General features: G+C 35.3%; 1 protein-coding gene across 3 annotated transcripts in view; it reads right to left on the bottom strand.

Annotated features, from left to right (window-relative positions):
* The window catches only part of LOC140169728 (upstream stimulatory factor-like), a 42,630-nt gene that overhangs the window by 28,114 nt on the left and 1,622 nt on the right, over positions 1-12,894 (bottom strand). Inside the window, exon 1 of one of the 3 annotated variants that reach the window (XM_072193023.1) lies at positions 2,214-2,694. The exons of 1 other annotated variant lie outside the window; for it this stretch is intronic. In XM_072193023.1, the coding sequence (XP_072049124.1) occupies positions 2,214-2,344 (131 nt within the window). In that variant the 5' untranslated portion in view covers positions 2,345-2,694. Of the gene's footprint in view, positions 1-2,213; positions 2,695-12,894 lie in introns of those variants that run through there. One more of the 3 variants, XM_072193022.1, reaches the window with a different exon arrangement.

Genomic DNA, 12,894 nt, shown 5'->3' with positions numbered 1-12,894 from the left:
CAGTATGGTTTTATTTACAGGATTCAAATCTTACACAATTTTGTCAAACTAAGCCTATACGTACCAGGGTGAGCATTTTTAAATACCAGGGTGAGCATTTTTAAATCCTTAAAAGGATTGTACGCGTGTAAGTCGGAGGTAATTAATTTTTCACCCCCAAACTCACAAGAAAACCAAATATGGTAGGTGAAAATGAAATTTTGGAGGTGAAAAATATTGTTGAATTGGAGTGACCAATTTTTTTATCATTTTATATAACTGCTACTATGTGAATGAACAGATTTAGCCAATCACCCACATTCTCTCACAATGTTGTTCATATTTATCCGGAGTGAAAATTCACTAACTGCAGTTACAAACTTCATGAGTGAAAAAGCTTGAAAATGTGATTTTGGTGAGTGATTCACCCAAAAACCTGAGCCAACGCCATCCCTGTCTATACCCCTCACCTTGTGCAATGAAAGTGGAGATTCTGTGGATCTGTTCTTCAAAAAACCAACCACATTCCACTTCCATAAAATACCAGCTGAAGAGTACCTAAGAGTGTGGGGGTGGTGAGCTAGAGGAGCAAGTTGTGTGAAAACCAAAACATTTTCACGTATGCTTTGCTATATGAGCACAATATTCCTGTTATTTCAGAGTAGGCCTAAGTCAGCAGAACAACTTAATGTTAAATTTTCACTCCCCCTCCATTTGAATGAAGTGGCCCATAAGTACAGTACCACTGATTTCAAGTTTCACTTTCAGGATTAAGAAAAAAATAACGAAGTCAACAAGAATCTGAAATGAAGAAAATGTTCAACCCTGCCAGACAGACAACAGCCACAAATACTATCAATGTAATCAGCATTGGGCTATTCCAGTTGAAATCCATACCCACTATGGAAAACATGACCTTAATCTTCCACACAGGGAGTGTGACTTTCAAATGGGTCTACATAAAATAGGTGGCTCCATTTGAACACTGCATGTGTGGGAGATTAAGGTCATGTCTTCCACAGGGGTATACATTTCAATTGGAATAGCCTCACAGACTTGGCTCAACAAGCTACATATAGTATGAACTTTAGTTGACCTCAATTGACAGAAAGAAAGTGGAAATTTATACTGACTCAACAAAAACAAACAAACCAGAATCTACAGGAACTCTACATGCAACAACAATTAATTGTAAAATTGTCTTTGGTATTTTTGGTTCAGTTTAAGGGGTACAACACCCCTGGTCAATTTTGTGCCTATTTTTGCATTTTTCTCAAAAATTATAGCGCATTGGTGACAATATGCATGTTGTACTTGTAGGGGCAAGGACTACAACTATTGCTCTGAAAATTTAGCAACTCGAGGCAAGTAGTTATTGATTTATTGATCAAATACTGGTTTTCCCTCATTTTTTACTGCAACTCCACAACTGCTGTCTGTGCCGAAATAAAATTTCCAGTACAGTAGTTGTAGTCCTTGCCCCTATAATATACATCTTACTTGTCACCAATGCGCTATAATTTTTGAGAAAAATGCAAAAATAGGCACAAAATTAGACAGGGGTGTAGTACCCCCTTAAAAGGCAGTGTTCAAAACCAAACATGTAGGCCTACATAAAAGTAATATTTAATGCATCACAACTATATCTAGAGATAACGTGACAGGAAAATGCATATCAAATTCATAATTAAGCCACATAAAATAAATTTTTTGGTTCTTGTCCGAAAGAATTTCATGAATTGATGAGAGTGCTTACAGCTTTCAAAAAGAATTTTGAATAAGGTAAAACATAAGACAAGAAAAAAGTTTGAAAATTAGACAAATTTGAAAGAAAGAAAGCATGCAGATAAACCAAATTTGGAAGTTCAAGAATGTGAAAAGAGCAGCTGGGGAAATGGAAACATTCAGAAAGAAGAAATTAAAGAAGGGAAGAACAAATAACAAGGAAATAAAACACACACACAAAAAAAAAGGAGAAACAACTATTCAAACTAATAACAAACATTGAACTTAACTTTAAAATCTAAAATGAGGACCCTTGAAAAGAGTCCGCTCAACAGCATCAAATGCAATGTTCACACAAGAGCAAATTCCTCAATAGATCTCAATGCAAAACAATTAATTTCAAATTTGAAATTACAAATCTTGAGTATATTCAACACATCTCACAAGGAAATTAAGAAATTCCCTTTCGTCTAAAGTTATAAATCCTCCTCCAGGACAAACCATCTTACCTCATTCTCCTCCTGCTAAACGCCATCCTTTTTTTCATCGAAAAAGACTTCAATAAATTTGCTGGTATATCAACAACGCCACCAATACCCGCAGCAGCAGAGGGTGCAAACACAAACCTATCCTCTCTCATTCTCCAGCTTCCCTAAGAATGACTACGCACTAAACCTCCTCAACTCAGTAACTCTCCTACAATGTAGTCCTACTCCCCCCGCCTTAGATCAACGCCCTTATGCATGCATCATAAGCACGGCCCACGATGACTGGCCGTGACGGTCGACCCGTGTGACAACCGAAGCAAAAATAGCCCTGGACTTAATATGTTAACTTCAGGCAAATCATGGGGCAAGTTTATAAATAAGTTTCTTCCCCTCTTTTTAAGTTCTGGTTACGGCAATCCCCGTCAATTTACTGGAGAGGAAACTGCTCTATTGTCACATATGGCATCATATCACTTCCTTTAATTGCTATGTCACTGTGCCAGCCCTAACACAGCAAAAAGGTTAATCTATATGACCCTTGTGGGAGAAGGATGCAACTTGTAAAGACAATAAGAAGGAAATACTTTCTTTTGACGAAGTATGCACATGTATTACAGTTAGTTAAAACCTGTGGCAATAAGGAAGTAAACTTCTAGTGGTAGGCATCGATACAATCCAGAGAAGATATCATACCCTTCCCACAATCCTTTGCAACATGACACATCACCTTATTACACCAAATGACACTCCAATTATTTTGTACAGGTTTCTGTTGGTTTCATTTTGAGAATCGACCCATGTTGCACTAGATATTGCTTTCATGCAACTTTGTTGAGTATTTATCTAGATCTATGTAGATAGAAAATAGTAAATTGAAATGGAAGAAATGCATTGTGGGAAGGGTAAGATATCTTTTCTGGATGTTCCCATAATGTTTTATGCACATACTACATGTATACACATACAATGTAGGTGGGCAAGCAAAAGTGATAAATGATAACTTTCACAAGAAGACCTATATTTAGTATCACTCTGTTATCATCACAAAAATAATGAAATGAAATGTGGAAAAAAATTGAAAAAAAAAAAAAAGCCAAGGAAACTACACTGTAAACAGCATTTACCCAAGTAATTTCCTTCCTTTTGTTCAAATGCTTTTAATGATCTTACATCTTTCAAAACAAAATGCAACAATTTTATTTTTTTAAATTAGTCACCTTTCCATGGTTAAGGGCCAGAGCCTAAAATGGTCATCTCTCACCTTAAAATTTAGAAATTGTCACAGGAGTGAATTTCTCAACTCTGGTTTATACTAACTTAAGAGCCACTGTCTGTAAGATTCAGACTCTTGTGATTCAAGTGCATCACACATTTTCTTTAAAAAAATAGGATGATGCAACATTGGTCCAAGAAAACAATCCCAAAGTTTTAGCTTCCTCGCTCATTTCGTTTGTCCGTAAAAAAATAATGAAATTTTGGCCCCCAAAACATCGTTAAATGGTTTATCAATTAGCAGTGACTACAAAATTGTGCGCCAACATTGGCCCAGTAAATAGAAAACAGTTTTTGAATCCTTCTATGGGTGTCATTACAATTACACAAAAAAAATGGTTGGGTTACCATTGGCGCATCGTAATAAACAAGTTTAAAATATTAGTGAAAAGCGCCCTCGTGTTGTTTTCTGTGGCTTGAAACTCGTTGCGCCATTAAGCACCCATATAAAAAGCAAGCTGAAATGGATAAACTAATTATTTAGAATCAAATGCAAATGCAAAATTGATGGGTGCTCGTTGGCGCTAGGAGAAAATTGGGGTCAAAGGTCAAATTTTCTTATTTTATGTCATTTTCACGCCTCATTAATTTTGTGCGCCAAGGTCAAAGAACATTAAAAGTGGTGTTCAGTGGTAAAGAAACTATAACTCTAATAAAAGAAACAGAAACAAGCTTGGGTCCTGTTGGTTCACAATTTTTATTGATTTTCTAAATATCATCCTAAAGCCTAGTAAATAGCATATAATAGGTCAAATAGGGGTTCCATCAATCTTCAAGCATCCACAACAGGACGTGCCAACAGGTACCCATAGTGTTTTTACTTCATTCACCATATTTAAGTGTTGTTATTTGCATTTATGTAGAAATTAGTTTGGGCACATGTTGGCGCAAGGATATATTAGGGGTCAAAGGTTAATCCAAAACCATAAAGTGCTACTGTATATAGTTCATGCAACCAATATGCAATCTTCAAGCATCCACTACTAGATGTGCCAAAAAGTACCCATAATGTTTTTACTTCAATCAGTTTATCTAAGTGCTGTTACTTGCATTTATGTAGAAATTAATATGGGTTCATGTTGGCCCAAGGATATTTTTAAGGTCAAAGGTTAATCCAAAACCATAAAATGCTACTATTTGATAGTTCCTGCAACTAATACGCGATCTTCAAGCGTCCACTACTAGATGTGCCAAAAAGTACCCATAATGTTTTTACTTCAATAAGTTTAACTAAGTGCTGTTACTTGCATTTATGTAGAAATTTGTTTGGGTTCATGTTGGCGCAAGGATATTTTAAGGGTCAAAGGTCAATCCTAAAGCACAAAGTGCAACTCTTTTGCAAGTTTGTGCAACTGTGAAAATGTGCACAAACATTGTCCCAATATCTACCTCAAATGGAGTGTATATTTGCTTGTTTTAGTCTTATGGATGCTCATGGCACAGTGATATTTAAGAATAACACAAAATACTGTTGAATGCAGAATGTGTATAAATCAAAACTTACCCTGCATTTTCAGATCATTTGACCATCCACAACAAACCAAGTGGAAGGTACACATTTTAAGTTTTCATGGTTTACAAAATGTTCTCCAAAATATTATAAGCCTGCACATGTTGTTATAAGTATAAGTATATTGATTCATTGCAGTCAAAATGCAATATTGTTCTTCACTTATTATACAATACAATGTAAGCTTGCACAACTTCTGCCGTTTAAATAAAAATGCAGAAGTTGGTCTCATACTAGTAATATTGGGCTCTTTAAATATTCATATACTAAAAGTAATGCCAATATTATCCCAACTTCAAGGCTTTTTATGAAGAAATTGAATAAATCGAGTTGGCATAGGTAGTGAAAAAATTATGGGATCTTGTTGGCATTGAAATTACCAACACGCAAAGAATGCACTTTGTCATATTTTGAGTTTTTTGTATTGACCTTTGACCCTCAAAATATCATTGCGCCAACATGAACCCAAACATATTCCTACAGATACACAAGTAACAGCACTTGGATAAACTAAATGAAGTTTAACACCATGGGTACTTGTTGGCACATCGAGAAAGGGACACTCGAAGATTGCATATTGGTCGCACAAACTAACATAAAAGTAGCATTTTGTGATTTTGAATTGACCTTTGACCCTTAAAATATCCTTGCGCCAACATGAGCCCACACTTATTTCCACAGAAATGTAAGCAACAGCACTTGAATAAACTAACTGAAGTTAAAACACAGTGGGTACTTGTTGGCATATCTAGTGGAGGATACTTAAAGTTCGCACATAGTACGGCATGGCATATTATTTACTGTTTACTTGCTTTAAGATGATATTTAGAAAATCATAAAAAATACTAAACCAACAGGACCCAAGCTATTTACTGTTTCTTTTAGTAGAGTTACAGTTTGTTTACCACTGAACACAAATTTTTCTGTTCTTCGACCTTGGCGCATGAAATTAATGAGGCGTGAAAATGGCTCAAAATTAGAAAATTTGACCTTTGACCTCCATTTTCTTCTTATACCAACGAGCACCCATCAATTTTGCATTTGCATTTGATTCTAAACAATTAGTTTATCCATTTCAACTTGCTTTTTTCGTGGGTGCTTAATGGCGCAATGAGTTTAAAGCCACAGAAAACAGCACGAGGGCGCTTTTCACTAATATTTTAAACTTCATTATTACGATGCGCCAATGGTAACCCAACAATTTTTTTGCATCATTGTAATGATACCCATAGAAGGATTCAAAAACTGTTTGCATTTCACTGGGCCAACGTTGGCGCACAATTTTCTAGTGGCCACTAATTGGTAAACCATTTAACGATGTTTATGGGGCCAAAATTTCAATAATTTTTTTCGGACAAACGAAATGAGCGAGGGAGCTAAAATTTTGGGGGTAGTTTTTTGGACTGATGATGCATCATCTTATTTTTTTTAAAGAAAATCCATGACGCACTTGAATCGCAAAAAGTCCCATTTCGGTCCCATTCTTACTGACAATGGCTGTTAAGTTTATGAATCATCAACAAAAAATGTAAAATTTGCCAGTCAATCTCGTAATAATGCTAGCAATTAAATACCCATGTAGTGCCCTCTAGGTGTGACAGGACGGAATGTTAAAATTTGATGTTATATTTAAAAAAAAAAGATATTTTTTTTTGTTTATGTTTTATTTAGGTCTTGTGTAAGGGCAATTTCAGCACTAAAAATGTTTGGTGGACAAAAATAAATAAAGAAATAAAAATAAATGTGAAATTCCGTCCTGCCAAATTGTGAGAAGATTTTTTTTTAAAGTTTTTTTAAGTGAAAAAAAAAAAAAAATTCAGTCAAAACTTTTTGGGTCAACTATTTTGGTAATAAATATATCTGAATGCAAAAAAATTAAATTCAACAACTTCGCTAGCCTCAGAGCCATTTTAACTTCTCTTTAAATTCATTCTTATCAAATATTGTTGTTATTTATTTGCTCCTTTACTTTGTTTCTAAAATTGTTGAGATGAAAAGACAAGTTCTTTGTTACCATGTAGGCCTATACATAGTATATATTTTGCAAACATTTTCTTCAAGCTAGGAATGCTTTTGGAAAACTTTATACTAAGAACGAGTCAAATCACTTTTCAAGTAATTTTGGGGTATACTCAAGGCCGGAGTTTACCCAGCAGAATCTCCAATTTGAAAAAAGAATTTTAGAAAAAGGGCCTTCTTGTTTCCTTGAGCATGCAGTGTTGGGAAAGACCAAAAATTAAGGGGGCTATCATATTCTTCAAAAATTTTATGACCCCCCCTATTTTTCTTTCCAAAAATTTATGTCCCCCCCAAGTACTGACAAAATGTTGTGACAATGCTAAATTTTACAATGAAAAACAAAGAGAAAACACGTCCTTCCTCATAAATCCATTCATGAAAATCCTCCAGACAAGAACCAAAACATTGATTTTATGCGGCCTTAGCCAAGGCAGTAAGGAAGTTTAAAGAACATTTTCTGAACTTGAAAAGGGAACATGAGTCACATGGGTTCAGAGGAATGTCATGTGATACCGGCGAGCAGAAGTGACTCGTTTCCTGAGTATTTCGAGTAGACATCCATGTGCCTCAGCTTTACATCTTTATTTTATTGCTGTAAATGTACAAATGTATTTGCTGATTTGTAAAAATCAAAATTTCAACAGGAAGTAAAAAATTAAGCGGTAAAAATTAACTCAGAAGGCAAATAATTTCAATGAGAAAATAGGCACACATATAGAATTTGTTTAGGCGGGACAAAAATATTGATATGCTTTTGGCCTTCTGCCCCCAACCCCTTCTCAATCTTGCCCCTGCCAACAACGCAAAACAAGGTTGTTTTATGCCTACAACTTGTTCTGTCATCACAAGAACTTGTAAGATCAGGATTTTGAGTTTGGTGTATGGTTCCTTTTACTTAAAAGAAAAGGTGCATTTCATGTGAAATATGCATGGACATTTAATGCGGACACACAGGCAATTGGAAATGTACCCCGGTACATTTTTTTGTACATGTACCATGTGCATCAACAAGAGTGAATGAACTCTGTAGACAGTGTCCGAAATAAGGAAACAAATGAAGGTTGTCCTGAGGAAACCTAAGATTCTGCAAATCCCAACTCAAATCATAAAAATGTGTGTTATTTTTGGGTGCACAAATGACATATCAGTAAGAAATCAAAACTTCAGTCAAGTTTCATTTAATTATTAATCATGATTTTAGTACAACACCGGTATACATGTAATAGCGGTTGCCCTTCAGACAAGTGCATCCCCAGTGATATTTGGACAAGAGGACTTGAAGAGGATAAACTTGTACCGGTACTTATTTTGAACAGTACTGCTGATGCTGTGATTCTCGTCGAAATCTAGGTCCTGATGAAGAAAATCTAGTTGTTTGCTATGGTCTGGTTTTGAACCACAGATTCCTCAGGTGCAAAGGACGAGACTGGAGAAAGCAAGCCATGACTGTTTTTAAAAGTGTGTGTGTACACGATGTATACTCTGACATGTCTGATGATTGCGCAATAATCATGATGTGGGGTCAATCATCAATCAGAGGGGTGTCTTTGGGGTGTCCAAAATGGTCAAAAACACTTAAATTCTTCAAAATCAGGGTGTCCACTTCCTATTCACTCCATTATAAAAATCAGAATTTTAGGGTGTCCAAATTGAAAACGGGGCATCAAAGTGACACCTGGACAGTGCACCCCTCTAGTTAATGCCTTGTGTGGGATGCAAGGCTTCAACCCCAGGCCCTGAACAGTGAACACTACTGGTCTAGTACCGTACTGGATATAGAACAACATTTCTGATTGGTTGATAACTATTTTGAACTGCTCATTTCAATTGCCAATAATAATCATCATCATCATATTCATATCATATATGAGTATTATGACTATAGGCTTTAGGCCTACTATATATGGCCAAACTTGCAATTTGCAGATGACCTTATGAGTGTGATCGGAAATTGGGTAACATTTGGTGAAAAAATAGGATTTATTCAAATTTCCATAAAAAATAGTTTTAATTTGGTGGAGAGGATTATATTTTAATAATCAAAGAAAAAAGAAAAATTTGTCTCAAATTTTGTGTTTTCCGTGCCGCTAAAGTTGCGTGCATTATTTGTAGCGTGAGGGACGGACACTATATTGCATTATTATGAAAATACTTCTCTTAGAAAGAGATTAGATGCTATTGTCAATTTTTGTTTACAGATTATTAGTACAACCCTTGCCACAGGAAATATCAATGAGATTTTTAATTGGATGTCTTCCAGAAGAAAGGAGGGGTCATGGAAGGTGAACCCTAGAAATTTTGTCCGTCCCTCACGGATAAAAATCCAAAAAAGTTTTTTCTCTGAGAAACATTTCAAGGAATTAAATTAGCATATACCCCATCTATCAATATTAATGCTCACCTTACTAGAGGTAAAGAAACTAAAATTCCCAATCTTTAAATCTAAGAGTTATTAGTCCTTAATTAATGTGAGGGACGGACATGTCCGTCCCTCACACTAACTTTCTATTGATGTACAGGTACCAATGTATGTTGAGTGAAAATATTTTTGTTTACATCAATAGTGCAACCCCTGCCACATGAAATATCAATGAGATTTTTAATTAGATGTCTTTCAGAAGAGAGTTGGAGGTCATGGAAGGTGAATGCTAGAAATTTTGTCCGTCCCTCACGGATAAAAATCCAAAAAAGTTGCTCTGAGAAATATTCTAAGGAATTAAAATAGCATACACTTACACCCTATCTATCAATATTATCAATATTAGTGCTCACCTTACTAGAGATAAAGAAACCAAAATTACCAATCTTTAAATCTAAGAGTTATTAGTCCTTAATTTTAAAATTAAGGGACCGACATGTCCGTCCCTCACACCAACTGATTTTGGATGTACAGGTACCAATGTATGTTGAGTGAAAATATTTGGCCACTAAATATTAAACACAATTCTTCTACCCAGTCAGAGAGTCTGTCTAAAACAAATTCAGGCCAATCCCAGAAGGTCATGCTCCCAAATATTTGGAATTGAACGTCCTGTTGCTAAAAAAGAGGGTCTGTCCGTCCCTCACACCAACTTATTAAAATTAATATTATTGTAAATTACTGCTTCTTTATCAGTAAAACTACAATTGGGTATTGAAAACAAACAGCATTAAGTAAAACTTCTGTGTAATTTGAAATTAAAAGTGAAATACACACTGAATAAAATATTTAGGCCATCATATGTCCGTCCCTCACAGACAAGCTGTCCGTCCCTCACACAAGTATTTAGGGGGTATAATCATATGATATTTCCACTGAACTTGAATTATTTTGACAACTGCATTTCATTTAGATGTCAAGGATAGCATTAGTGGTGGATTTGGAGAAATCTTGCCAAATTTGAAATTTTGTAACATTTTGTCCGTCCCTCACATAGAAAATGTCCGTCCCTCACATAAACTTTTGACCCGCTTCATAGACGCCTTGAAAACAAACTGAGTCAAATTTCTTAATTTTTGGAGAGATGGAACATTAGGGGAGATTGGGGTTAGTTGGAACTAGAGTTGGGCGACTATCACTTTTTTCCTAGTCGACTAGTCGCAGCAAATAGTCGCGACTACGACTATAGTCGCGACTATCTGTGGTTAAAATTGGACTGAAAAATCGGGTGAAAGATTGGTGGCAATTTAGTATTTATAATGTATGATTACAGGACCCGTGATTGCCGGCATTGCATCACAGTTTGCTACACAAACCAGCACTGTTGCGATACAAATTGCTACACTGTATCGCACGTTTGCGATGCAAATATTTGACTGTAAAATGCTGTAATATAGGCCTAACTTTTCTGTTCAATTAAATTCACTTGCCACTTTCCAGCAACAGCACAAGAAACTTCATATAATTTCTCAAACCTTCAATATTCCAATAGCGATCTTCGTTCGTTTCCATGTTTTGCTGTGCATGAAAATATGTAAACATGCCGATGCGGCAGTGCATATTTTCCATGGTATGCTCATGAACGTGTTGCATCGTGCATGTATGTACGATTAACTTTCACCTCCGACCCACGCACCTGACCTCATCTAGACTACTGCATTTGTCGCTACAGGGGTGGCATTGCAACATTACGACTGTTTGTCAGCTAATTTGTTTATTTTCCTGTTGCTTTCTAAATATTCTGTTACCACAATAAGCATAGCTTTTTGAAATTACGTGAAAAGTACTTCTAATCTAATAATATTTTCCTAAATTTTCCCTTTTGGAAAACACTTCTCGGAAGTTTTTCGCTGTTTCTTTCCAAAGTTGAAATAATCTCATACCTTCAGTAGTTGGTACAAACACCCAACCTGGGTCTGTACATGCACGCTATGACGCTGCTACACCTGTTATCGCTGCATAAATTATAATCATAATGAGATGTTCGACAGTTCTAAGTAATTTGAGTTTTTTAACGGCTTTTATCTTGTGGGAAAGTAGTTCGACAACAAGTCAATAACACCAATTTAATGATGATTTTTGGACATTATGATTACTTGTTGGTTAGTTGGTAAGACAATGACTAACATTTTTTCACATTTTTCGCAGTTTATATGTTAGTATTTGGTTGGTTTTGGTGCGAATAACTGGCACTTTTAAAGTAATTTTTAACACAAAAATATACTTGCATTAGTCGACTTTTGGTTTTCAATAGTCGTAGTCGCGACTATCAGTAATAGTCGCGACTAACGACTATTGGCGACTTAGTCGCCCAACACTAGTTGGAACGCGGGGTAAGTTGAAACATTGGATTTTTTTCTGACACAAAAAATTAATTTGGTAAAATACTGGCACCTAGTAATAGGTATTTAGTAAGGGTCATCCACCAAATTAGCAACAGCACTGATGCCCCACCAGTGTTGGCTTGGGAAAGGAATATCTATTTTTTGACTTACTGACTAATTTTTATACCCCTCAGAAAAGATGCATTATCTCCATGTTGTTTGAAGATTCAGGGGCTTATTTTTTGAGTATCATAAGCACTAGTAGTAAGTCCCAGAATAATGTTAAATAAAAGTTTTACTGTATTTCTTCTTTTGTGTAATGAACTTTGAAATGTAAAAATAGGCATCGGAGGTTAGTTGAAACTTTTGAGGTGGGGTTAGTATGAAAATCGCATAGTAAAATATGGTTACAAATTTGACTTTTTAGACATTTGTAACATGTTTACCATTTCTTCAATATTGCTTTAATATGGTTAAAAGCAATAATACAAGCAAAAAGTGCACACAGAAAGTACATTTTATAATATTTTAGGCTTCTCATATTTTGGTCCATGGTGACACTTGTCACCTTGTGTCCAAAGTATTGACCCGCACTCCCACATATTTATTTATTCATTTTTTCACACTGATTGTATGTTTTAAAGGGTGCTATAATAATTATTTTGAAATTTTTACAAGCCGTGTTTCAACTAACCCCACCCTATGTTTCAACTTACCCCAGGGGTGGGGTTAGTTGAAACACTTTTTTTCAAATTTTCAAATTGGATTATATGAATAATCATAAGCAGGTCCAATAAAGTTTAAGGCTGTATTTGTAGCATGTGTTTATACTGATATAGTTAGTGTTTCTTAAAAGTAATCGGTTTGCGTTAAAAAGACGATTTTGTGAAAAATGTTTCAACTAACCCCAATCTCCCCTACTCTTTCATGAAAAGTATATATTGATTAAACATGTGTATAAGTTTCAATAGAAAACTTGAAGATGTAACTAATGGTGGTGATTGCTTATTCTATTGATTTCCGTCCCTCACACATGAAAATTTTGTATAGTGAAATAATTGATGCACATATGTGGCAACATTTTCTTGCATGAAATAACTATTGGTTGAAGGGTTATATTTAAAACCTATAACTTAGAGGAATAAATTTTAACAAGGG

This window comes from Amphiura filiformis, chromosome 14, assembly GCF_039555335.1.
Source record: "Amphiura filiformis chromosome 14, Afil_fr2py, whole genome shotgun sequence".
Classification (NCBI taxonomy): domain Eukaryota; kingdom Metazoa; phylum Echinodermata; class Ophiuroidea; order Amphilepidida; family Amphiuridae; genus Amphiura; species Amphiura filiformis.
This window is presented reverse-complemented; position numbering and strand designations above follow the sequence as displayed.